We start from the raw sequence: 25,148 nt of genomic DNA, 5'->3' as shown, positions 1-25,148 counted from the left end.
GCATGGGACGTTTTGATGGATCATGGGTACTGGGCTTCTTCTCATGGATAATGGAGGTTCCATGTTAAGTGGTCCTGGGCTCGCCTGATCGTTTATGACCAATGAAGCTTCTGGGAACACTCCGAAGCCATCAAGATTGCGTGGGTCCAGCGATGGAGACTTCAAGTTGGCTTGATGGAATGTGATTCGTTGTGGGACGTAAACAACAACTGGGAGGTTTCAAACTTTCAAAGGATTTGGCTCGGGTCTTTACCATCCATGCAACGTTAAACATGCTGTTGCTCTTACATGACAACTCTTTGCGATCGTGAAGTCGGGCAACTTTGACGGTTCTATCGGTCCCTTCTCACCATGGCAAATTGGATGGGTTGGCCAGTCGGGTACGCAGTACATAAGACAGCTTTCAGAACCACAAGTCCACAGAAGGATGTTGGTTCCCCGCATAAAAACACAAAGCTGTGCTTAGAGAGAGTCTGGGCTTAAGTCACGGCGAGATGTTTCCCCTCCTTTCTCCTTCTCGTCTCATGCAATAGTCTGCATCCGTAAACCACCAGAGTTATTAGCTGTGCCGCAATCCAGCAGTGATTTCCCGTCAGCTACCTTGTACGTTCAGAGACAGCGAACGCCGATAAACCGGTAGCCGTTGCCGCTGAGCCGCGATTCAAATTTCCCTTCTTGCAAGGGATACACACACAGCTACCGTCGGTAATAACTGCACTGCATTGACTGCTTGGCCACCTAATTACCCTACAGCTAGCTACCTGCAGTAGTTCCTTTCTGTTGCTCTCTAGCCTCTTCTGGCCCTGTTCGGGGCTGGATCCGGCACTGCCTCGCTACGTTGCATTCATACGGTCGCTAGTGCTGACGGCGGCATCTCGAGCGCCCTTCTGTCGGCCAACCACGGCTGGCCCTTCACCCTTCTGACATGTCACCACGTTCAGAAGGTTTTAACCGTCTGCTCCTTTTTCTTGTTTGACGTTGTTAGTCAATCGCTGGTAAGTACTCCGTAGATGATGTCGGGTTTGGGGGCTGCGCGCGAATATTTCCCCGACATGCCCGACAGGGCGCGCCTGTTGACGTCGATCCCTTTTACGTTCGAGTCAAAACAGTGGTGACAGTTGAACCAACAGAAGAAATGGTCGGTCTTGGCAATGAGGCTCGATCGCAAAGAACCACCTGTTAGGCTGCTGGAGACTTGCCACCCGCGAGCGGAAGAATTGGGAGGAGAAGGCTTCGGTATCGCTACTTTGTTTGGAATAGAGCTTCCAATAGTGCAGCCCTAAAGCCCTGTCAAAGTTTTCTTTAACGTCGGAGAGGCATGACATGCTGGGATCTCGAGATGTGATGCTGCAAACCCCTGAGGTGATCTCCGATATTGGCGGTTTTCCGATATTGGCGGTTTTTGCCGAAACCCGCCGGACCATACAGGCAAGACTAGATATTTTCAGGTGGGCATGAAGCACCATGAATATCATCTCGTACGGTAACCGGAATGATGATCACAGGTTGAAGGCTACCCTGCTCTTCGTCTTTAGGGCTGTGTATGGAGGCAGGTTGACGAGCACTTTTAGGAAGCACAATATATTCTGAAAAGGGCTTGACAGTCGCGCGGCTCCCATATTCCCAAGTCAACGACTATCGCTGACCTTTGGTCTACTTTCTTCTACCTTGAGTAGCATGCTTGAGACATAGTGAGTGTAGGTACATTCGGGGTCAGCTGATCATTGGAGGGAACTGGGTTTCATGCGAAAGAGATAACGATGGCCTACACCAATAGATGCAGAGTTACACAGAGCGTTCGTCATCATATATCAATGTCCACCGAGGAGAGTTTACGAAACAAGTGAATGCTTTCTTCTAGGTAGTGCCAAATATACACATTTTGTCGTCGGTAAGTCTCAGCCGTTACCATTACGGGCCGCGTAGTTTAGAGTTATGCTCAAAGACCAAGGCCGTCAGCCGGTGCTGACGCTGGCGTAAGCCACCTCCATCAGCGCTCCAGCCATTCGACGTCCGTCTCTTGGTAGGGCTAACATGCATCACGACGACAAGGCTCTATTCGACCGGACCACCGACCACCGTCATTTGGCCACACAGCAGCTCAGCAGTCATGTTGCTGACATTGGCATATGCAAACGGCACGTCACAGCACCTGCGCGGTGTCTAATTCTGGCCTTGATATATTGCTTAAGAAGAAGTGGATGCCCAGTTGCGGGGGGAGAGCTTGACGGAGACTTGAGCCTCCAACTTTAACCATCAACAGTCCATTATGAAGACCTTTTCCAGCTTCGTAGTTGCCACATGCTGGCTGTTTGTGGCCTTGACGCACGGCCACACAGTTCTCTCCTACCCAGGATGGAGAGGTAACACCTTCATCACAAATAAGACATACCCCTTCGGAATGCAATGGACCTATCCATGTACGTCACCAAGCTCTCTTACGTCTTGCTACACAGACCAAAGACAAGAGCACGCATCTTTAGCTATCCAAAGGCTGACGTGACCCCTCACCACGCAGGTGGCGGCCTCGGCGTGACGCAAAACAGAACCCACTGGCCCATCAGCGGCGGCGCCCTCGCCGTCCAACCGGGCTGGAACTCGGGACACAAGACGGCGCTCATGTACATCAACCTCGGCCTCGGCGAGTCGCCGAAGAACTACTCCATGGTCATGGTGCCCCGGTTCCAGCTGACGGGGCCCTCGAACCAGGAGTACGAGGGGACGTTCTGCCTGCCAAAGGTGCCGCTGCCGGCTGGTGTGACGCCCAAGGAGGGCGATATGGCGTCGATACAGGTCGTGGAGGCCGCACAGCATGGTGCGGCGTTGTTCAGCGTACGTTGTCTGACCAAGTGTTACCGTCTTCCCAAATATTTCATGCCTCGTGAAAGTGCGCAACGCTACTGGGATGGGAAAGTGCGAGATGAGGTCTTGTGGCTGACTGTGATAGTGTGTCGATATCATCTTTACGGAAGACGCGTCCAAGGTTACCCCGGTGACAGCGGATAACTGCTTCAACTCGACGAACCTCAAGGTTGAAGCGGCGACGCTCGAGACGAATTCTTCGCCTATCACTGATCCATCGGCACCGGCGACCACGACAACTACTACACCGAGCGCGTCTCCAACTAGTGGGGCTCCCCGGTTGACGTCAAGCTTTTTCGGTCTTCTAGCCTTGTTGTTGTTTGTTTGAAACGCTCTGGCAGTCGATGGTTTTTGACGTACCCGTATGTCGCGGAATAAAAGTTGAAGTCTTGCAACATTGTTACCCTTTGTGTTCGTGGAACGGGATTATTGCAGATACGTTATTATACGGAAGAATAAGATGGAGACTTTGAAAGGCGGAGCATATACTTTCATATCCTTCTCAATTCACGATATGCAGAAAACGCGTTGATTCCTTAGGCAAATCCATGAACTCGTGCTCCCCACCATTAGACCTTGAAATGATTAGACCTCCCTATCCAGAGTCCACATGTCGACCGTAAACTGCTGTAGCTCGCAATCGCTTGATGTTTGGCCTGCCCTGAGACATCAGGCATGCTGTTCTGCCAAGTAGTAGAGGGTCTTAATTATTCTAGCTCCAGGTTCACCTCCATGCCTCCCCACTCAATGACGCGGAACTTGCTCTGGTCCTCCATCCCGTCTACGTCGGTGCCGACCATACTGAACTAGTCAAAGTTCTCCAGTTTCGCACGATTATCTTCGTTCTTACCACTGACTACGCCTCTCAAGACGAGAAAGACCTTGGCGATGGTGTTCGGGTTCAGAGTGACGGTCGACTTTGCTGCCTTGTCCAAGTCGGTCTGCGGGATGAAGTTGAATGCAATAGAGCTCCGTCGAGGTAAGATACAAAGTCGTCGAAGGATAGGACGTAGTTGTTGGCGAAGTATGCTAAAGGGGTTTGGGGGTTGAAGGTGCAAGTCTCTGTGACTTCGCGTAATGGGTTGACCAAGGCATCGACTTCCCAGGATAGGTAGCTGCACTCCATGTTTGCGGCGGTGTCCTTCGGGAAGGCCCTGGCGTCGGCACTCAAGCGGGATGGTTTATAAGAGGTAGATTGCTGATTGAGCCCCGTACGAATCAAATTGAGAGTGTCGTTGTCGGTGATAGAGTACCTCTCCAATGTTTCGTCATAGTCTAATTGCAGGCCATTGAAAATGATGTCATATTCTTCAGGGCATATACCCACTCTGGCCTCTACGGCAGTTTCGAGTTCTTAGACGGTGGCGGCTGGTGAGATCCTCAACGAAAAGGTTTCGCCAGTCACTCCAGTAACGTATCAGCTGGCTATCTGAAACTTTCTCATTTTCGTGCTCAAAAACTTACAAGTCCTGACATTGACATTAATGACCATCAGGGCTGATCCGGCGATGTCACCAGAGCACGCTCGTTTCCGCTTGGGCGCCTCCTGAGGTTTATCCTCGAGCTTGATGATCGGAGCAGCCTTTGGCTCCAAGCGAAGGACCCAACCGTCCTCGACCGCTCTGTATGCTGACTGATCAAGTTCAAACTCCGGTTCTCTAGACTTCGAAGTGCAATGAACAGTCAAGTTGACCGCTTTGCCCTAAAGGCATTCCGAGCGTCATTCATGAGTTGAGGGTAGGTTTCTGGACGGGCGGTGAGACGACGGCGGTCTCTGAAGACCATCATGATCAAGGGAGTTTGAGACATCGTGAAGAATGATCTCCAAGTCGTCAAGAGGTGGGCTATCGGTATTTATATTGGCGAAAATCCGGCTCTTTCGTTCGGGTAGATCGGTAGTTTGATTGGAGTCGGGGCTAGGCGAAGCATAGATCGGTTGACAGTTGTGAGAGTGAAAAAGTATGAAAGAGAAATGAACTTGACCAGGGGAATCTCAGTGAGAAATGAGGGCGAGTGAGTGAGGAGAAAGAGTCGAGACTGAGAAGGCGTGAGAGAGAGGTGGGAGGTTGAAATGGAAGGTGCTGGGTGCTCCTGCCTGCTTCCAGTATCCGTCATAGGGAACGAAGAAGACACCGCAAGTAGTACCTTCCTATTAAGACGTGCCTTGAACTCAGCAATTCGAAGGTGAAGATTCTGAAAATGCAGACACGCCTGCTGGAGAAATCTGAGAGGATATGGAGCATCAAAGAAAGATGAGGTCGTATGCTGCACGTGACCTTTAGCAGGAGAAAAAGCTGTTCAGTTCGAGACGACTGGGCCTTTGTGGTACAGAATATGTCATTTAAACGGCTTGATACTCAGGCTAATGATCCAGCTTCTCCGGGATGGATCTCCAGTACTCGATGGCCTCCCTTCGAATATCATCCTTCTCGAGCCATGTCTCATTCTTACTCACGTTCACCTGCCACCCCAGACCGTCTGAGCCTGGTTCAAGGTACTTCTTCCACTCAGCGGCGCCTGCAGCTTTGAACTTATTCGGGTCACCACTAACAACAAAGCTGGCGTAGAATCTAGATAGAATGGTCCCAGCTTGCGGGTATTGCGTATCCGGCTCGGCCCAGGCATACGGAACGTCAGAGCCATGCGAGATCCCGAGGTATGAGGCCACGCTGTTGTTGGTGTTCCAGTGCAGTTTCCATACGGGAACTTCTGCGGCAGACAGACGCGTCGCAATCTCCTGAGAGGCGCTGATGTAGGACGTTTCGCCGTAAACCGCAGTGAGTCGGGTGAACTGAGCAGATTGGCCCCGGGAGTCTGCAAAAGGGCTTGCAGGATCGGTCTCGGGATCCGGATACAGCCGGGAGAAGACCTCTCTATCGCTTTCGTTGAGCCCGGGATAGAGATTGGAGAGCCATCCCCATGCTTCATCGTCCGTGGTCAGGTTGGTGGGAGCGTACAGACTGCCCTCGTCGGTGATGAACGATGTCAGCGCCGGCAGGTGGTTCCATGTGTTAGAGTCCCAGGTTTCGGACGGGAGACGCGGAATGATGACAGCATCTGAGAAGCAAGTTAGTCTTACCATATTTAATATCATTATCCTGCAAGGCGGAGTCGTCGAGGAGAATGAGGAATACTCACCAGACACAGGCTGGAAAGGATGGGTGCCGTTGTATCGATACGCCGCTAGCAAAGCAGTCGCCGTCTCCTCAAGCACTTCAACATCCACGGCTCTCAAGCACGAAAGCAAATTCTCAGCGGTTTCATTACTCTGACAACCAACTCCGCTCACATACTGCTCAAACTGCCTAACCGTTAACGGGTCCGAAGCGCTGGGAAACGACCGTCCCGTTGGACCGCCAGACTGGAAGATTGCCTGCTGAAATAGCTCTTCGCCAGGAGTGAAGGTATTCTGGTAGTGAAAGCCCACAGAGTGAGCGCCTGCTGACTTGCCCCCCAGAGTGACGCGTTCGGGGTCACCTCCAAATGCGGAGATGTACCGATGGACGAAGCGGAGAAGCTGGTGTTGATCCTGGAGACCGAGGTTGACGTTGCCGAGGTCTGAGAGGACGGGGTTTGCTAGGAAGCCCAGAGCGGCCAGCTAAGAAGTCCATATTAGTGAGAATCCTCAATTTTGGGATATTGAGAATGGACATGCTCTGTAGTTGAACGTCACGACAATCAGTGGTTCTGGAGAGGAGGCAGCGAGTGAAGCTCCGTCAAAGGTGATGCCAGCGCCGTTGCGGAAAAGGCCCTATGAACCCAGTCAGTTGGCAATCAATTGGAATACGTCATAAAAAGGTCGGAGCGAGACTCACGCCATGAATCCAAACCAAAACGGGTAACTTCTCATCAGCGCTCACGCCCGTCGGCCTGTAGACATTGAGGTTGAGGCAGTCCTCGCCGTACTCCAGTGCGGTCGTGATAAACGTGACCAAGTTTGAGTTTCCAGGCTCTTGTATGCAGACTTTACCATACGACGTGGCGTCCTTTGTTCCGTTCGAGGAAGATGGCCAGCCGACCGGAGCAAAACGAAGGTCGCCGATGGGTTGTTCTGCGTAGTCGATGCCATACCATACGTCCACCGGACTCGCAAGCGGGTAACCGGACGTAGTGTTAAATAGAGTCTTTCCGACATAGGATCCGTACGATGGGATATGAACAACCAGAGAGCTGTTGCCGACGATTGGACTTCCCGATGCAGCAGCAAAGAGCAAGGTGCCAATGGCTCCAGCCCTAAGCCAGGAACCGCCTTGGGTATGCGACGCGAACATGGCGACGAACACAGACGGAAACACGGTTGAAAGAAGGTGAGTTGGAATAACTCTAAGAGTTGGAAAACCATTTCCAAGACCCCCTCATCCACCATTTATATGAGGTTACATGGAGAGATAGAGCCGATTCCATGCCGGTGGTTTGACCCCTCTTGTCGTTGACATCCTTGTAAGTCCCACAACCAAGGTCGAAGTCCCCGCCAGAAACTGATCGCGCAAGAGCTGTCTAAATGACGAGACTTGCAAAGACAGAAATTGTTCGCATTCTTTGAGTCGGCTTTCATTGTGCTACCTCTCATAAGGGCTGGAGATATTTCAGGTACAATAAAGTGGCGGTTTCCATTGGTCAATGCCCTTCATAAGTCTCCAACGCCCAGGTAGTCGGTTAAACAATGAGTGCATCATGAGTGATTTGATGCTGTAGATCTCCAGGAGCCCCTGTATTTGAGATCTTGGCACTCAGGAACGATTCTCTTCAGCACATCTATCGGCAGCTATCAATGATCCATGTTCAGAGCGATAGGCAGGCTTTCGGAGAGATAGCGAGCCGAAATCTGAAGGATCAAAAATGAAATCTGGACCTTGTTATCGCGAATTTCAGACCCTCGTTATCAATATCTTTTCCCTCTATCTTGATATTTGGGGAAGCTTGAAGCAAAGTTGAGGAGTGGTGTCAAAGACCGAGAACGGCTGGACCCGCCGCGCAATCCGGGAACAATGCCGGCACCGCAGCTTCGTTTGCCTACCGCAGATGGGCAGTGCATCAAATAACATGGGCCAGACCCGCGGACCTGGATACACCATGAACTTCGCATAGATGCCCCGTGGAGCCGATTACCCTGTCAGTAGCCTCGCGGGCTGCAGCGACACATACACAAGCTCAACATGACGGGATCTGTAACGCTGACAGACGTTGTATCTCATTATTAATCGAAAGAAACCTCATCATTCCCTCAGCTCCCTCTCAGCCGCCTTATGTATTTTGCTTGGATATTCATGTTGACCATCACGTCATAGCCTCACTAGTCTCTATACACACCCCGACCAACCACATTTGCCTTACTCTCTATTCATCATCACCGGGCACCCTCCTGACCTCTTGCTATCAACAACATCAGTGTGCAATTTGCTTATGTCCTCCGCCGACAGCTGGACATCCTGTGCCACCGCCTCATCGAACCTCGCTTCCGGGCCGCGGTTATCAGTCTTGGCCTCCTTCTTCACCACGCCATCTGGGGCAATCTGCCGGAACATCTGCAGTGAGTCGAACCATGTGTCCACGCCCTGCAGTCGCAGCTGATCGTCCACACGCGCGATCGTCACACCTTCAATGTCGATCTGTCCACCATGAGCCTTGGCGGTGACCTTGTCTCCTTTGCTGTACACGTGCATTTTTGTCAGTCGCAGTTACACGGCCACAACCGAATAAGAAGAAAATGACAGATGTCTGCTAAATGAGGGTGGCAAAGCAGAGGCACGTCGAACAGAACAGTGTGAGGGAGGGGGGGGGGGAGAGCACACTCACTCGTTGAAGCCGACGTAGTCATTCTTCATGACCCCCCAGTGACGCCACTTGAATGCGATGCACGGCGGGCCACTATAGACCTCAATGACCTCCCAGGCGAAAGTGGGCATCATGCGCTTGAACGTCTTGTGACTGGATGCAAAGTCTGAGTAGTCTGGGCTGTAGTACTCGTTGGGCGTGATGACGGCGTTGTAGGTGCCGACTTTGAGCATGTGCTCGCCCGTCTGCGGCGCACCGCCGTTCACGGAGAAGGTGTAGTTGGCGTGGTCGACGGTCCTCCAGTCGTCGAGCTTGGTCTTGAAAGAGGCTTCAACCTCCCAGTTCTTCACCAGGTTCTCTACAATCTCTTCGAGACTGCCCGCCTTGTGGTTCATCTTCCTCCCTAGAGAAGTAGTGTTGTCAGTTTGAGGCCTCCCAATAAACCGGGTGGATAGAAGTATGACGTTTTGAGAGTGATGTGATCTTACCTTCTCTCCAAACTTTGCGCGTTTTCGTGTAATCTGGCGCCCTGCCGTATCTCCACTGCACACCCTCATCGCTAAAGACGGCGTTGGGGGTGGTGACATAATCCGGCAACGCATTTCTCTGCGCCGCCGCGGCCTGCGGCATGGGGTCCTGAGCGTTTACGAGAACCATATTGGGCGATGAAAAGCTTTCGGCGTTAAGGAGTTTCGAAAAGAGTGAGACGAAAGAGGCTTGTTGGCTCTTTAATAAGTTCTTGGAGAAATCTGCCACGGCGGGGCGTTTGTTGTCGCACGCAAGTCGGTGGTGAAATATGTCTTAGATGCGCGTGGAAGAGAGGAGAGACAGGGGGCGTTATACAAGTCCTTTTTTCTTTTCTTCTCCCCTCCAAAGAGTGGTGGCAATAATCCTTCAACCACGGCCTTTTCCTGAAACGGAAATCGCAGCGTGATGGGGAGAAGGAAGAAAAGGCGAATCACTTGAGGCACTCAAAATAACCTTCCAGTCTGCGCCGCAGGATCGGGTGGGAAGTTTTCTGCAATGCGTGCTGCAATGGGACGGACGAGAGCGGGGCGACGAAAGGGAAAGCTGGGAGACGTCCGAGCTCGCAGATTATCTTCGGAACACAACCAGATCCGTGTGCGAGAAGGGTGGCTTGTACAACGATGAACGTAAGCCTGGAACCCAAGCTGGCTCAGACAGTCGAGCGCCAAAGCGAAGGCGAAGAGTTGCGGGTGGTTACACGGGCACTGTGCGCACCGCAGGCGGCAGAAGCAAACAAGTTCAGATTCTGCAGTTTGATACGCTGAGCGTCGTCCCGGGAAGCGAGAAGCCCTGGGCTCATCTGACTTGATCAGCAATTTGTCGTGATTCAGACATTCCGATTGTGTGGGAGAGAACAATGGAAACCTACATGATGCAGGCGGCGCGCAACGAGGATGAGGGAGAAGCCACTCAACCGGTATTAGGGCGTTATCGTACGAGGAGTAAGCAAGATCTCTTCGCCAATCGAGACTCTTTGTGCGGAAACTGAGAGCGCAAAAGCTTAAATTTGCTCAAGGGAAAATTGACATATCTCATCATCACGGAGCACGAAGCCATTCTTATGTACATTGGCAGAGAAGCCTTCACCGGCACTTGAGTATCACCAATCCTGGCGGGGAAAAGAAATTATAGAACAGAGGGAGAAGCGAGAAATGTTGACACTTGTTGAGCGGACGCAGGGAGAGAAAGGGAGGCTGTCATATCGACTCCCTATTGGCTCGACCGAAAGTTAATAATCAGCCAGATCGACGAATCTAACAACCTTGAACGGGGCCCCTCCCCTGAGTTGTCTCTCCTCCCCCAGGAGCGAGTACAATGTCTTTGATTTATCACGTCTGTCTGGCTTGTGGGTTGCAAGAGTTGTCTCAGTCTGATAGCCACGCGGATAGGAAGGCAAGCAACTTTCCGAAGCTGCGGCGGCCAATCGCGTACCGCAGTCCCAGACAAATCGATTTGATCTGGCGTTAGTCACTAGTCGGGGATGTCGGGGGGTTGGCTGGCACAAGAAGAAACGAGGACGGCGTGCTAGTGACACCTTGCCTCGTGGTTTGGCACGCTGGGAAAGTGAATCAACGAACTTCGCCACGCGACAATGGGGCACTCGATGCCGTACCACCCCCCTTTTGAGTGTCATCATCATCGGCATCATCATCGATGAGACGGAGAAAAAGTCCTCGTTCCCGACCTGGAATGGGCCCCTGTTCCCGACTTGTCGATAAAAAGAAAGTAAAGAAAAGCCACAGAAAGCCTAGCGCTTGAGACAATAGACCGGAACGCGAAATGGGGGCGCTCTGGTTGGCAGGAGATAAAGTCTTGAACCCGTGAAGTCGACATTAGGATCCTTGGCCGTTGAGGGACGCATTCCAATCAAGCCCACATGTCATATATCAACTAGTGGGATGAAGTTGAATGGGCCACACATGCCGTGCCGCCATAGTTTGATCATTGACCGGATCATTCGGTATGCGATTCGGCCTAGCCGTCTCAGACACAACTTGTGCCCGACAGTCTCCTGTGGTCGCACACATCCATGGGTAGATCCAGCCACAGGCCTCCCGATGTGGTTGTGCCGAGGGGCCCCGCAATCGGACGAGCCCTGAAAGTGGAACCCCGTCCGGAATGTGTCATGAGGGCGGGACGGGAGGCGCCTCCGTTAGCGGTCAGATGTTTATCCCTCTCGTCGACTAGAGTCTCCCAGAGTAGTCATGTCTTGTCAGCAACACGCCGCGAGGCTTGCTTCCTTGATTGTGTTCAATGTGTCGAGAATTGTCTGGCGAACTGCTTGGATGCACACATGCCCTCGGCTTTTCCAATGTAATCTCACATTGAGATTGAGACTGTTCGGTGTGGATGGTGACCATCACAATCCGCAAGTCGCCTTTTTACTTGTTCTCACCAACAGGAAAACACCAGCTTCTGCAATAGACCGTCTACTAACCTAATCGCGATGATATGCCCTTTTCAGAAAACAGGGCATCCCAAAACGAAGGCCGAAGTGCCATCAGAAGCCCAATAAGGCTGGTGTCAGCAACCGGCGTTAGAGTAGCATACTACCGCGCGGGTAATGTATTTTATGCGATGCAATTTAAGTAGTTGCCAACCTTAGAAGTCAATTCCGCTTTCTGTGGGCCATTATAGTTGCTCCGAGGCGGGAAACATCCTAGCAAAGAGCCGATCTGTGGAGAGCCTGCAGGTACCGTCGCAATGGCATCGAAAGACATCGGATGCCGCCGGCTAGATCCTAGCCATACTGTACCAAGGCAGATAACTTTGCTGAACAGCTGTGCGGAGATCTGGAGAGCCGCCCCTCACTCGGACCACAATCGCTTCTAGATTTGCTTGCAACCTTCCGTGATGAGCTGTCAACAGCCTAATTGTCTCCACGTATAGGACCACTGTTGGTTGCGCTTTGTAACAATTTGATCAGCTATTGAGAACTTTTCAACCTGCCAACGGATATCTGACCATTGTTAGACGGAATCAAACTGTATCCGAAAGGTTCAATCACTCTTGAGGGTTCGAAAGTGATTGGTATAAATACATGACACAGTTCACGGACGAAATCGAGAGACACACCCACATTGCTTTCAAACACATGATTCGTCTTCTCCCAACGACAAGCTTGACGCCGAACTTTCAAAATAATTTAAGCCTTGAATCTCTCAATCTTACTTTGGACACCCTCTCCAAGCGATTATCATGCAGTTCACCATCGCCACCCTCATTGTTCTCGCCAGCGGCGCAGCCGCTCAATTCTGCGGCGTCGTCACATCACCTGTACAAAGCTATGTTCCGTGCACATTGGAACAATATCCCGTGATGGATGCCGAATGCACGGCAATTGGCGGCACAGTATCTGGCCACAACCAAGAGAGTGGAGATGCTCGGTCCAACTGCATCACGTACTGCAACAACGTTCCCACCGGCGGACACGACACGACCGGTAACATCCTTGGCCGTCACAGCTATCACGTCTACGTCGTCGACTCGTGCACTAGCTGTGGCTACTGCGGCGCTCTGTAAAGGATGTCCACCAGATAATAAATCGATCAAAAGACGAGAGCAGCCACGCTACTTAGGTAACGAAAGAGGAAACAGGCTGGGTTCCGCGTGAGGTTACATGTACGCATAAGAGGGCTGGGAAGATGGCAGGTCCTGGCGCTCATATTTCAGTATTATCTACTTTATCAAGATTCAAATAAGACCCTGTAAATTTCAAGGCATTACATCATACGAGAGCTACCGCAAATGGTGAAGTTGTCTCCGTTTGCAGACCGTACTAGAAGTTAACAGGTTCCAAGCGCTCGTTTGCTTATTGTGTGATGACAGCAAATTATCAAATATGCAGTACAGCTCGAAGACTGTTTGGTCCACACCCGGAGGCGGAGGCTTGATAACACTGACTTTACGGACGGGACCAGATGCGCAAATGCTTCTGGCATACCCAGAACACCATTCGTGGTGATTCTAGTTGCCTGCCATCCTCGACTTCACCTTGACGTGGAAGTTCTTAGGCTTGACGAACCATGCGTTGCGTGTTTTCCAGGCACCTCTTGGTGTAGCAGCCGCACCTTCAAGCTTGAAGTCAAAGTCCCGGATAAGTCGAGGAATGAGCTTGGACATTTCCAAGATAGACACATTCTTGCCAAGGCATGTGCGTGATCCCAGCCCAAACTGGAAGACGGTTCATGTTAGATATCATATGCCCCAAGAGAGTTAGGTAACCATAAGAAAACGGTGGTTCATCTTACAGGCATCCAGTTTCTGTTCATCACGGAGATCCTTTCTTCATTCTCAATCAGCCAACGATCGGGGTTGAATTTCTCGGCATCGTCTCCGAAAATGGCTGTGTTTCTGTGGTGGACCCAGCTGTTGATTCCAACAACGGACTATCAAGAACGGTTGAATGGTTAGTGATCACCAGTTGAGGACTGAGAACATGGGAAGCATTGACTCACTCCCGCCGGAAAGAAACGCTCGCCGATGGTAGCACCGCCCTCGGGAACAATGCGCTCGAGCGGCAGGCCCACAGCTGGATGGACGCGCAAAGCCTCCTTGATCACTGCTTGAAGATACGGCATTTTCTGGCTTTCTTTGAAACTCGGTGCTTGAGACAGCTCGCCGCGACTAGTGAAGTCTGCAATCTCCTCGCGAAGCTTCGCCAAGGCATCAGGGCTCTTGAGCAAGTGGTAAACAATGGCTGAGATGCTGATACCTGTCGTGTCCGACCCGGCAAAGACATTGCTGGCGCAGCCGATGAGAAGATGCCAGTTGGTGAACTCAGTGGGGTTGCTGGAGTGCTTGGCCAGGAATTTGGTGAGGAACGTCTCTCCAACAGCAGCGCCGTCTTCGGCACCTTTGACCTCGATGACCGTCTTTGGAGAAGCTCGCTCCTCCTCAATGGTCTGCGCCGTAAAATCTATCACATACATCATCTTCGCTCCCATGCCCAGACGCTTTGTGATGCCGGTAACCAGTGGTGCAATGTACATATGCACGGAAGGAAAGATACCAGTCAAGCTCGAGTATACCAAGCTCTTATTGATGTTGTCAATGACCTGTGCAATGTCTTCGCCACGATCCAGGAAGCCGAGACGCTTTCCGTAGGTCATCATTGCGACAGCATCAAAGGCGAAGCACTGGAACCAATGTCCGATGTCTACTGTCGAGCCAGCCTTGGCAAACTCTGAAAGACGTTGAGAAAAGAGAGCACCGCACTCATCCACGTATGGCTCGTAGTTCACAAGAGACGTCATTGAATACGCGTTGGTGTAGAACCGTCTGCTGTGAGCATGACGCTGTATCGAGCGATCCGAAAATACGTTCCATTGATCCTCATTCGGCTGGAACGGGATGTACCATTCTGACTTCTGGAATTGCGTACCATGGCCATAGACAGTCTTGAGGGCTTCCGCGTCGTTGATACTGTATCGGTTCGGGCCGTAGCGGACGATGGGCCCTGGCGAGAAAGGATAAACTTTAGTACATATACTCCTTGCTATCGCTTGACGCTCTTACCGTATTGTTCGTGTAGTTCTTGGTTGACCTTCTCAAATTTTCCCTGTTTAAGGCGATGAAAATACCAAAAGTCTGTGTAGCGAGCCAGCAAAGGTCCGGGCACCGATCGTAGGGGGGAGCGAAGCCACTGAACAAAGGAGACAAGGATCTGGGCAAGGAGGGCAAAGCCTGCAAATGCCAATAAGAGTTGGGTATTCATCGTAAAGATGCTCGTATAAATTATGAGGAAGATAGAAAGGCAGATGAAAAGCTCAATATTGATTGATAAAGCAGACAATTCGCGTGAGAGCTGGTCTCGAGCATTCCTCGAAAGCAGATGCACGAGAATGATGGGCTTTTGTAGCGGAAGAGTCATCGTATTTGCCCATCCTATTTGAGACGAACCGACTTCGTCATGGATTGTCAGACATGTACGCAATCAATCCGCAGCGTCTTGAAGTTGAAGATGTAAAGGCGTACGGCTTACAACTATCATTGGTGCATGGCATGGGACGAGTCATAGGCGATCTTAGAATGCTAGGCTATGGAGACAGTCTTGGGACCGAAACCTTGTCCAAAGTGTCGAATAGCGTGGGTCGAAATAGCAAGGCATCCTCCTTGCCCGGTATGCATGGACACCTAAGTGGATCAGCATATGTGACATGCAACCCCAAGGCGGGTAGAAGCGTCAATCGTGGATAGTCGGACTGGTATCTCACATGAATACTGAAAGATTTTTCTTGAGTTAATTTACAGGGCTACCTGCGCAGGATCCATTCACAAAAACCAACAAGCGGAGTAAAAGGCCTGACTGATCGCTTGAGTTCCAATATCTGGGAACTATCCGCCACGAACCTGGAGATTCTCGGTGTCAGACGGGGGAATCGTTGATCTTGGCCGGTGTGTTTTGGGTTTTCTGGGCGCCGGGACTCGGGGATGAAAACTGTCCGAGACCGACGTCCGCCCCGCAATGCGATGCATCAGCCACCTTGCGGCCGGCCGCGGAGAGGCGGCGGGAGTGGAGTATCGCGGTGTTTGATTAAGCCGTTGACCGTGATGGCGTAGGGCCAATCTTCAAGGCTACGAGACGGTGAATTGATTAAGCTATCTCCTATGCCCCCGACACTTGAATCCGTCGTCCGGAGTCTTCAGCTCAAGAGGCACAAAGTGAGTACCAAGCGGCGATTGCTCGCCTGTGTCGAGGCTCAATGTGATAAATCAAACGGGTTTTCTCAGCGATTGCCGCAATTTACTTCACCTGCGTCTACCTTATTTGTGTGCGTATTGTGATGATGAAAGAGAGGTTATGCATGCTGCTGGAACGGGAAACTTTTTTCAATCAATATGACAGTTGCAACGTACGGGTGTTTCGTGAGTAGAAAGTTTTGGCTCTTCCCATGTTAACAAAACTGAGTTCTCGATATAAGATCTGGCCCTTGACAAGGCCAGACGTATTTGGAGTGACGTAACAACGCAGCATGATTTCCCGTTGCCTACCTGACAAAAAATTTATGGGAAGATAAATCCAGTTGCTTCGAGTGACCATCACGCTAGATGCCGTAGCGAGCAGCTTCTTTGAAACTTGGCTTTTTCAAGATATGCGCGTCACAAAGTAGCCCGAGACTACCTTATTTAACCGTAAGATCGCGTTCACTTACAATAGTAAGAAACGGCACCCAACTCATCTCAAAAGAGCCCCAAACCTCAATTCCCTGCGTCTTCCGTCTCCTATCAAATGCATGTAAGTCGGCTTAAACATCGCCGTTAATACGCCGCCCTTGTCTTAGTTGCGAGTTGCCCGTACCCTGAGTAAGCAGGTTAACTCGGTCTTTACGCCAACCCAAACCCGCAAAGTCCACCAGCCATTCTTGCTAAACACCTTTCACACTCGGCATTGGAAGCTTTTGTTATGACAGATTCAAAGAATGAGCGGAATAGCTTGCACTCGCACACCAATTTGACAGGGTTACTCATATGCGTCTCGAAAACGCAGTCTCGTGATTCAATGCTCGATCCTCGAATTTACAACCAACCAGACTCCGCGCACACAAAAAATCCTCGAAGCTCTAGCCGACAACCCGCATCAGCAGCGCCTCCACCTTATTGAACTGTATCCTTCGCCGAAACTGGTAGGTGACGATGAGCGATCATGTAAACGTAAATTACGATTGGTTGATTTGATCTAAGTGCACTGTGACATCAGTCGCTATATATGCGCCATTTCCTCTACACAACAGGCGGAACAGCCAAATTGGAGGGAATCCTGCCCGCAGAGCCACCAGCCACATTCTTGGCAGGGACGTTCATCTGTGATCCCTTGGCGGCCATCTTGTACGCTTGGACATCGGCGTCCGCCTTACTGGTGGGTTGTTAGTGTTGTCAAATTTGGAGGGTGGATAAGCCAGGGCTCTCTTACGGGTTAATGATCATGACCATGCCAAGTTGGCAGTGCATGCCTTGAGCGCAGTACATCAGCATGGGCTCAGTGTTCTCGACCTGCACGTTGAAAGTGCCGACTGGAGAGCCGTCTGTGACTCCTGGAATAAAACCAGAATGAACGCCATTTGGCATCATATCCTGGAGAGGGTTACACGGGGCCTGGGTGTTCGCGGCCTGAGTGACGGTATGGTTGTTGGGCCAGAACTGGAACTGAACAATGTCGCCAGGGTTTGCCTTTACGACCTCAGGATAGAAAAGTAGAGACTTCTCACGAGTCGGGCTCCCGACGACAACGGGGATGACCTTGGGCGTTGGGGGAGCGGGGCCTGGTGCAGGTGGTGCCTGACGCTCTATCGAAGATGTGAGCCACAAGCTACGAAGGTAGAGTTTTGTGTTGTAAGTGAGAAATACTTACCACTGAGAGCGGCAGCTAAGGAGCCTCCTACAAAGGCAGAGAGATAGACGGCGACGATGCTGAACTTCATCTTGAATACTTTGACACTCGATGATCCTGTACGGATTACTGGCTGGCACGGCTAAGACGAGGAGACGCTGCTTCGATATGATGACACTGAAACTACTACAAAGGACAATATCCTGCAGGAGAGGGGCAGAGGACTCTATGATATTTAAGCTAACTATCATAGCATGCAGGATCTCAAACTATCAGCACCTTCGGGACATGCACGGCGACACCACTCACCCGCTAATACGAACCTTTTCTCTCTTAACCTTCCGCACTGGGCAAGCTTCTCCCGATCATGAGACTGAGTAGACTTAAAATCGCACAGTTGGAGTAATCGAGTTGCCGTGATCAGCAGGGGTAGCAGCGAAGCTTGGGCATCTCAAATGATGAGATGACCCGAGTTGTCCAATGAGAGGTGTCGGATCCCTCAAACGTGGCATGTTTCGTTTCTTCGGCCGCACTGCATACCGAAGCATGCTTAGAAATTGGCACCAAGGAATCAAGGGGGATTAAACATTAATCAGAAGAGGGGGATATCATCTCGCGCTTCTTGGCCAGGAGGGGAGAGGCCGGTCAATCAAGAAGCTGTCTCCTCGTGTCAGGTCCTTTCGGCGTTGGGACGACAGTGACCAACAAGGGAACGAAGTTGCGGGCAACGCGGGCAACATCCAAGCTTGCCATTGAGCCGGCAGTCGGCTGGCTGAGTATTAAGCCTGGAGTTCTTTCACGATTACCAAGCTAAAGCTCGCAAACGGATGAAACGGTTGCGGCGTCGTTTCGAGAGATTGAAAGAGGCGTGGGCCCCCGGCTGGCCCCTTCGGTCCCCCCTTGACCGTGGGGGATCTCCGAGCGTTGAAGCTGGCACTGGCGGGAGATCGGCACAAACAATTAATAGTTTGCACATATCGCTAGGGTGTTTGCGGCTCTGAAATTTGTGCTTCGTCGCGCGCGGGAGACGAATTGAGTATTGACTCTTAACGTCAGGAGAGCTTTTACGCTGAAATCATCGGGAGATCGACGTCAACGGGAACGTGCGCATGGTATGATTGTGACACCTACGATTTTATTGCCCTGTTTGAGAACAGACCTCGCCTACCCTTAACTGTCTATAGGAAGTGCTTCGCCATTATTCCCAATTCCAAGCCGCACTATTGCACAGTGATACATGCTTAAGTCGTTAACTACCGGAAGTTCCGGGATCTATAGTAACTCTACTTCTCCGCGTCTCCGTCTCTTTTCGTCTGACCCAGAGTCTGGCCGCCTTTCGTCTTGTCCTTCTTAACGCTTTTCCACTCGATGAAGACACACCCAAAAACTGTCAAACACCCGAGAACAGTGGCAATCAGGAAGACGTTTTGGAGAGCCTTGTTGTAAGCTCCGATAATGCCGTCGACTGAATCCGGGTAGATGCTCCGCATCGACTCCACTAGCCCGGAACCGCCCGCGTCAATAACGACTGCCGGGTTTACGTTGGGGACGTTTTGGCTCAACTCGGAGATTAGTCTCGAATGGAAGATGTTTTGAGCGACAGCCAAAAACACGGTGCCACCGAGACTTTGCAGGAAAATCAAGAGAGACGTGGCTAGGGCTACGTCACGACCTTGGAACACGGTCTGAACTGCTATCAACGTCTGCTGCCCGCCCAGACCCACGCCCACTCCTAAAAGAACAAGTGAGGCAATCCTACAGCGGTCGTTAGCATCTGGAGTGCGTTGAAAATTCGGGGCAAGTTAAAAGAATACCAGAAGCCTGAACTCGTGTTTTCGTCAAACGAGTAGATCAACCCCGTTCCGATAGAGGCGATAACAGATGAAGCGATGAGTTGCGGGACGTAGTATCCGATGTGACTTGTCTGACAATTGATCAGTATCACGGTGTAGCGACCCAAGGATGGACAGTACATGTATTATCAACTTACCAAGAATCCAGAAAGTATTGTAGCCACTGACAAGGAAACCGATGATGCCAATAAGTCAATGCCACTCTGATAGGCAGAGTGATTCTTGACTGCTTGCAACCAGATGGGGATGTAGTACACTTCGATGAAGAGAAGTGAGAACAGAAGAAGCATAAGCCAGCAAGCACAGGCCATAGACCTCTGGAAAAGGATGCGAAATGGGACGGTGGCTTTGTCGCCCTCGCGGAACTGGACTAGTGCCCATAAAAGGAAGCAGACCGCAAAGAGGCACCAGCACAGGATTATGCGCCAATTACTCCAGGGATATTCAGTTCCGCCCCACTGCAAGGCGAGGAGGAGACAGATAATCCAAGGTATGAGGAGCAGTGTCCCTACCAAGTCAAAGTTTGAAATAAACTCCCGCACGCTTTGTGTCTGCTTCTTCGGCGGCGTCGGTAGCTTCAGGAGGAAGAGAACCACCAGGAAGGTCACACCGCCAAGAGGAAGGTTGATCCAGAAGCACCATCCTGATGTGCGTCAGTGTCCTGCTACATCACATGATGAGGGGGTGAAAGAAGTCTTACTCCAAGTAGCCTTATCAACAAAGACGCCGCCAAGAGTCGGCGCTATGCACTGCGAGATTCCGCCCGCCGCGCCAACTGCTGCGGTGAACTGCGGGCGTCTGTGAAGAGGCACACTTCTAGCCAAAATCTGAGTCGCGATTGGATTAGCCAATAAGGTTCCGTAGAAATCGAGAAACGCCAAGCCTTATTGGAAAGACTTACAATGAGAGCGCCGGACATGAGTCCAGCGGCACCGACTCCGGAGATGGCTCGGCCGACAATAAGAACCACGGAGCTCGGAGCCACGGCGCAGACAATGGACCCCACCTCAAAGATGAAGAGAGTAACAAGGAAGACCCATTTGGCGTTGAACTCGGCGTACAATTTGCCGAAAAAGAGCTGGAACGAACACATGGTGAAGAGGTACGCGGAGCCATACCACGCTACATCCGGTAAAGACTCAAACTCGGATGTGATTACCGGGATCGCAGTTCCCAAGATTGAGCGATCCTAGATGAGGATGGGTGCTGTCAGCCATGTGTGTGCTGCATCGACAGGGAGATACAATGCCCCAGAAAGCAATTGACACTTACAAGTCCAAAGCACAAAACCGCAAGGAATAGGCCAATTGTGATGATGGCCAGGCTCGCACCAGTGGGATACTCTTCTGCGGTGGCATCTTGGGCTGGAGAGGTCTTCTCTAGTTCTGCATCGCTGAACTTCTCTCCACTCGCTCGTGGTATCGAGAGTGAGGTTGTCGTTCTAGGGACACTGTTAGGTCATCAAGCCCGGAACGTGTCTCCGTAGCCCCCATAGTAGCTGCAGTGTGAACCCACCTTGGTTCGACAGGCATCTTCGCTGATGGTACCAATGAAATTGGTCAAATAAAGTTGCAAAGCGTGGTGTGGTTGCTTGTGCGAATGCCAAATGTTCAATTTCTCTGCCCAGCGACTATTTCCTTAAATACAATCATTCTTCATGACTATTATGAGACTCATCGACTTTGAATCTTTCACCTTCTACACATGCAGATCCCACATCATGTTACCGGTCCGTACGGAGAATAACACGGGAGACATGTCAAAGTCAGCATGCCAAGCCGGGTTTAGCGCCAGTAGCCACACACAAAAGTCAAGATCCCTCAGCCTTAATCATCTTTAGTGTTACGCGTAAAAATCACAACAAAGTCCCTAAAGCTCTGCAGATGAAGACTGAGTCTGACACACGCAACAGTGTCAGGATCACTGGTGCTTACAGTGGATACTCGGACGCAAGAAAAAGATCTTTGGATGTTGGCGGCCGCCATTTACAAAGGAGCTTGGGCCCAGGGCAGCAGTTTTGGTGTGAAAAGTCGGATGTCGGGGCTTAAAATGACCTCCGACACCGTCCTCCATAACGGTGACGAAGCCAATCAAGTAACCCCCTTACATTCCGATAATCCATCTACGGATCTTAAGAATGCACCGGCCCCCGGACTCTTGCATGCCGTCCGTTCCATCACTCTCGAGCTCCCTCGCCCCAACATTGCCATCTAATTCGCGCCTAACCAAAGTGCCCTTACTTTCATTCACATTCTCTGTCTCCATTTTCTGAGACGCGAATGCTCCGTAAATATCTCCAAGCTCGGGTTGTTGTTGGGAAACATTACAAACGATGTCGCCAAACGATGACGCCAGCAGCCCCGACTTTGCGCATAGTCACACAAAGAAGTCCCGAGCTTGCACCAATTGCGCTCGCCTCAAGATACGGTGTCGGTGGCAACCGGGTTCGGAACATAGCGAACACGCCGATTGCATACGGTGAGCAGTTTTGCCTCTGTTGGCTACAGTTGTGTGTATCAACCAGAGCCCGCTGACATCACTGGTATGCCAAGCTGCTCCCGCATGAGCATACGATGTCAAGTACCGGAGCCGGTCCCGAGGAAGAAACGGGGAAAGTCAAGGTCAGTCCAGAGACCCGATGAATTCACACGGAATGTGTTTTGTTGCATCCTGCTTTTCAAGCTAGCTGCAGATCACCCGGTCCTCCTTCTCACTTCTCCTTACTGGGGTCTTTGAGCGGAACATGAAGCTAAATGCCTAATCCGTAGTCGTGTAACTGAGCTGGAGAAGAAGATAGATGGCCTAGTCAGCCTTTTCCAGACACAGCAGCAGTCAGGAGAGACACAAGGGCAGCCGGCAACCGGGCCCAGCCCCAGCAGCGAGGACCCGCGCTTGATGCCATGCACTGGGTTGACTATACCAGGCGTCACCCATCAAGTAAGCACAGACGCATCTCCAAGTGTCAATAGTTCAGCCGGCACCCAAGATTGTCATTCTATGCCGACTCCAGAGGCTGGGTTTCCCAGCGGGTCCTATCAGCTCTTGCCGGGGTTCACTATCGCTGCCGAGAAGGCTGAGGAGTACCTTTCCATCTACCGGACGCGTATGGTTCCCAACTTCCCATTTGTGCCCATCGAGCCCGAAGTTACAGCAAGGGACCTCCACAACCAGAAGCGATTTTTGTTCTGGTGTATTATGCAAGCCATTGTACCCCAGACAGCCACAGTACAAAAGTCAGTCGACGACTGGGTCCGCAAGCATGCAGCTATGCACATCATAGTTCATAAGGAGAAGAAGATTGAGCTGCTCCAAGGTCTGATTGTCTATGTCGCCTGGTAAGTGGTAATACCGAGTCGTTTCTCGATGCATTGACTCCGGGCCCGTGCTGTTGTCGAAGCGTGATTATCTGACAATTTTGTATCTTACAGGGGCGATGTCCACCTACAGATGGGTATCAATGCAAACACTCTCCTCCAGCTAGCCATCGGCCTAGTTATGGACATGACTATGTACACTCTAGCAGGCCCCGTGAGTTGGATGCCGAAAACCTTATTGAATGATGCGTGGGCAGTCTTGGGACGGGGCGGAAAACAATTCGAAGCACCAAAACCAACTCTTGAAGAGCAAAGAGCAATTCTAGGCGGCTATTTTATTGCGTCAAGGTGTGTTACCTTTCGACCGCTTTTGTATAGTGAAGCGTAGAACGAAACTGATCATCTTTGCCAGTGTGCCCGCCGCCATAAGGAGGCACTCGCAGATACAGTATACGCCCCAGATCGCACGATGTTCCAAAGCCATTCGCGAGGCGGACGCTATACCGACAGATCAGAATCTACTTGCCCTCGTTCGCATGCAACATCTAGGGGACCGCATTCGCGCTGTCTTTCCAAGCCCAGATAGAGAGGAAGGGGAGCCTCTACCCATCTTTCGGGAACACTTTAGTGCGGTGCTAGCATCACTTCGCAAAGAGATTTGCTCTCTCGAGTCTGAAGAACCCGCCATCAAGAAGGAGAACCGTAAGTGAACTTCTCGGCAACAAGGAAACGAGCCCACAGTCAATTATACTAACCGTACACGTCGTATAGCAATGGTTTGGGCACACTACGGCGCACTGATGGTTAGACTATACGAACCATGCATCGGCATGCGAGGAGCCAGCCCTTCGGAGGCTATGTCCGCCATGGAGCAGTTCAGTAGGACCGAGTCACTCTGGTTCTGCCTCCAGGCGATCCAGATCGCCATGGACGCGCTACTCGCCATCCCGGCTGAAGCATTTGCATATCTACCCTTCAACACCGTTGCAGATGTAGCACATACAATGATGTCTTCGCACCGACTGCTGTTGGAAGACTCGGCAAGTGATTGGGACGTGATGCTGGCGCGCCAGAAGCTTGACCTTCCCGATATAGCGCGGCGGTTGGCGGATCGGTTCGAGGAGGCGGACAACGTGGCGCTGATCGTCGGGCAAAAGAGGCGGATCTTCGAGGACGAGAGCTCGCGCTGGGCGAATTATGCGTACCGGGCGAGGTGGATCCGTCAGTGGTACCTGAACAAGGTTGTTGGGCAGCCGCCTCAGGAGCAGATGGCGACGGAGCACCAGCAGCAGCACGAGCAGCAACAGCAGCAGCAGCAAGCGCAAATGGTTCCTCACGTGGGGATGATGACAGATCCGAACATGTCTTGGCTCGGGGGAGTGGCGATGGACCAGTCGTTTTGGGAGATTATGATGCTGGATGGGCCTGGACAAATCCCCATTGACGCGTCCATGCTTTTGCCGGACCAGGCCATGTTGCCCGCCATGCAGACTTAGCATCGCGCCTATTGATCGGCTAAGGGCTTTCACTTTCACGATTTTTGCCCGTCTGAATCTTTCGATGATTACCCTCGTGTGGTGGCTTGGCTTTGGCAAGAGATAGGAAAGATTCCGGCACAGGAAGGTGGCAGTTTTGCAAGGGTATGGCGGGTCTGAAGACACTCTGAACTCAAGCCCAAACAGGATTTGATGCATTTGGTAGTTTAAGGCGCGTGTCTCTGCTTTGTGAGCTGGTTCCACTCTCGAAACGAGCGGGAGTTATATCAGTTTGTCGTTGTTTCTGAGAAGTGCTCGGAATAATCTAGAAGAAGAATTGGGTACAGCTTACGACAACGTTTCTAAATGAGGATAGCATCCGTGGAGTCGGGAAATACATACGTCGTCTCAAGTTTTGCCTTGATCTCGACATGACTCAAGCTGTGCTAAGATTGCAAGCCGTATACGGTCTTAGTGAGAATGCCTATGCGATAGTATGTCATCTCCTATTCATGGGGTTTATTGAGGGCGAGTTGGGAATCTTGCTGACAGAACCTAGCATTCAATAGTATGAGGGACACGTACATCTACCTTACTTGAGAATAGTTGTACAGAAACGTTCTGATTGTACGTTGTGAACAGCCAGAGTCCTCAACGACAAAATCGCGCACCTTGCCTCGCCAGAGTGGTGATGGCTGTTCAACACCAACAACAGCAACAGTTGGTGAAGTAGTATTCACCCCGGTTCACGAACGGCAGGGTGGGCAAGGTTTGTTACTAGTCGTCTTGGAAGATTTCCACTTTATTGAATGCAGTCCAGCCGGTTCCCGCATTCATGCCGTTCTCTCTGCGCATTCCCGATTTTAGTCAAAATTCCTACGCGATAGCAGGGAGATCTGTACCCGAAATCTCTTTGCTGATAGGTGGAAGAGAGACGAGGGCGAGAAAGGTTTACTGGGCTCGCATGTTCCCTTGCCGCAGTTGAAGGGACAAGATCTACGGTAAGTACGCT

General features: G+C 51.4%; 11 protein-coding genes across 11 annotated transcripts; 4 read left to right on the top strand and 7 right to left on the bottom strand.

Annotated features, from left to right (window-relative positions):
• Positions 1–2,418: 2,418 nt before the first annotated feature.
• Positions 2,419–3,190, top strand: CPAR01_04633 (uncharacterized protein; the record flags this gene model as incomplete). The annotated part of the gene is made up of 2 exons (XM_060488913.1): positions 2,419–2,832; positions 2,948–3,190. The coding sequence occupies 2 exons, from the start codon at positions 2,419–2,421 to the stop codon at positions 3,188–3,190; spliced, it is 657 nt and encodes a 218-aa protein (XP_060353119.1).
• Positions 3,191–3,668: 478 nt separating this feature from the next.
• CPAR01_04632 (uncharacterized protein) lies at positions 3,669–3,988 on the bottom strand (the record flags this gene model as incomplete). Its single annotated transcript, XM_060488912.1, has 2 exons — positions 3,669–3,803; positions 3,851–3,988. The coding sequence occupies 2 exons, from the start codon at positions 3,986–3,988 to the stop codon at positions 3,669–3,671; spliced, it is 273 nt and encodes a 90-aa protein (XP_060353118.1).
• A 228-nt stretch (positions 3,989–4,216) lies between these two features.
• On the bottom strand, positions 4,217–4,671 carry CPAR01_04631 (uncharacterized protein; the record flags this gene model as incomplete). The annotated part of the gene is made up of 3 exons (XM_060488911.1): positions 4,217–4,266; positions 4,327–4,484; positions 4,556–4,671. 3 exons carry the CDS (start codon positions 4,669–4,671, stop codon positions 4,217–4,219), a joined length of 324 nt encoding a protein of 107 aa, XP_060353117.1.
• A 553-nt stretch (positions 4,672–5,224) lies between these two features.
• Positions 5,225–7,133, bottom strand: CPAR01_04630 (acetylcholinesterase; the record flags this gene model as incomplete). The annotated part of the gene is made up of 4 exons (XM_060488910.1): positions 5,225–5,919; positions 6,001–6,460; positions 6,536–6,613; positions 6,678–7,133. The coding sequence occupies 4 exons, from the start codon at positions 7,131–7,133 to the stop codon at positions 5,225–5,227; spliced, it is 1,689 nt and encodes a 562-aa protein (XP_060353116.1).
• A 1,059-nt stretch (positions 7,134–8,192) lies between these two features.
• CPAR01_04629 (uncharacterized protein) lies at positions 8,193–9,294 on the bottom strand (the record flags this gene model as incomplete). The annotated part of the gene is made up of 3 exons (XM_060488909.1): positions 8,193–8,511; positions 8,659–9,040; positions 9,126–9,294. The coding sequence occupies 3 exons, from the start codon at positions 9,292–9,294 to the stop codon at positions 8,193–8,195; spliced, it is 870 nt and encodes a 289-aa protein (XP_060353115.1).
• A 3,069-nt stretch (positions 9,295–12,363) lies between these two features.
• On the top strand, positions 12,364–12,687 carry CPAR01_04628 (uncharacterized protein; the record flags this gene model as incomplete). The annotated part of the gene is made up of 1 exon (XM_060488908.1): positions 12,364–12,687. The coding sequence occupies one exon, from the start codon at positions 12,364–12,366 to the stop codon at positions 12,685–12,687; it is 324 nt and encodes a 107-aa protein (XP_060353114.1).
• A 444-nt stretch (positions 12,688–13,131) lies between these two features.
• On the bottom strand, positions 13,132–15,037 carry CPAR01_04627 (cytochrome P450 oxidoreductase; the record flags this gene model as incomplete). The annotated part of the gene is made up of 4 exons (XM_060488907.1): positions 13,132–13,338; positions 13,416–13,553; positions 13,623–14,623; positions 14,683–15,037. The coding sequence occupies 4 exons, from the start codon at positions 15,035–15,037 to the stop codon at positions 13,132–13,134; spliced, it is 1,701 nt and encodes a 566-aa protein (XP_060353113.1).
• Positions 15,038–15,090: 53 nt separating this feature from the next.
• CPAR01_04626 (uncharacterized protein) lies at positions 15,091–15,363 on the top strand (the record flags this gene model as incomplete). Its single annotated transcript, XM_060488906.1, has 1 exon — positions 15,091–15,363. One exon carries the CDS (start codon positions 15,091–15,093, stop codon positions 15,361–15,363), a length of 273 nt encoding a protein of 90 aa, XP_060353112.1.
• Positions 15,364–16,887: 1,524 nt separating this feature from the next.
• CPAR01_04625 (extracellular serine-rich protein) lies at positions 16,888–17,585 on the bottom strand (the record flags this gene model as incomplete). The annotated part of the gene is made up of 3 exons (XM_060488905.1): positions 16,888–17,020; positions 17,078–17,450; positions 17,516–17,585. The coding sequence occupies 3 exons, from the start codon at positions 17,583–17,585 to the stop codon at positions 16,888–16,890; spliced, it is 576 nt and encodes a 191-aa protein (XP_060353111.1).
• Positions 17,586–18,777: 1,192 nt separating this feature from the next.
• Positions 18,778–20,879, bottom strand: CPAR01_04624 (MFS transporter; the record flags this gene model as incomplete). Its single annotated transcript, XM_060488904.1, has 7 exons — positions 18,778–19,249; positions 19,309–19,418; positions 19,485–19,990; positions 20,048–20,174; positions 20,249–20,536; positions 20,620–20,797; positions 20,863–20,879. 7 exons carry the CDS (start codon positions 20,877–20,879, stop codon positions 18,778–18,780), a joined length of 1,698 nt encoding a protein of 565 aa, XP_060353110.1.
• An 813-nt stretch (positions 20,880–21,692) lies between these two features.
• CPAR01_04623 (uncharacterized protein) lies at positions 21,693–24,157 on the top strand (the record flags this gene model as incomplete). Its single annotated transcript, XM_060488903.1, has 6 exons — positions 21,693–21,856; positions 22,116–22,682; positions 22,776–23,009; positions 23,074–23,363; positions 23,433–23,806; positions 24,056–24,157. The coding sequence occupies 6 exons, from the start codon at positions 21,693–21,695 to the stop codon at positions 24,155–24,157; spliced, it is 1,731 nt and encodes a 576-aa protein (XP_060353109.1).
• Between the last annotated feature and the right edge of the window lie 991 nt (positions 24,158–25,148).

Source organism: Colletotrichum paranaense (assembly GCF_030867605.1).
Source record: "Colletotrichum paranaense strain IMI 384185 chromosome Unknown Scaffold_3.1, whole genome shotgun sequence".
NCBI lineage: Eukaryota > Fungi > Ascomycota > Sordariomycetes > Glomerellales > Glomerellaceae > Colletotrichum > Colletotrichum paranaense.
Note: the sequence above shows the minus strand (reverse complement) of the source record. Positions and strands in the feature narration are given on the sequence as shown.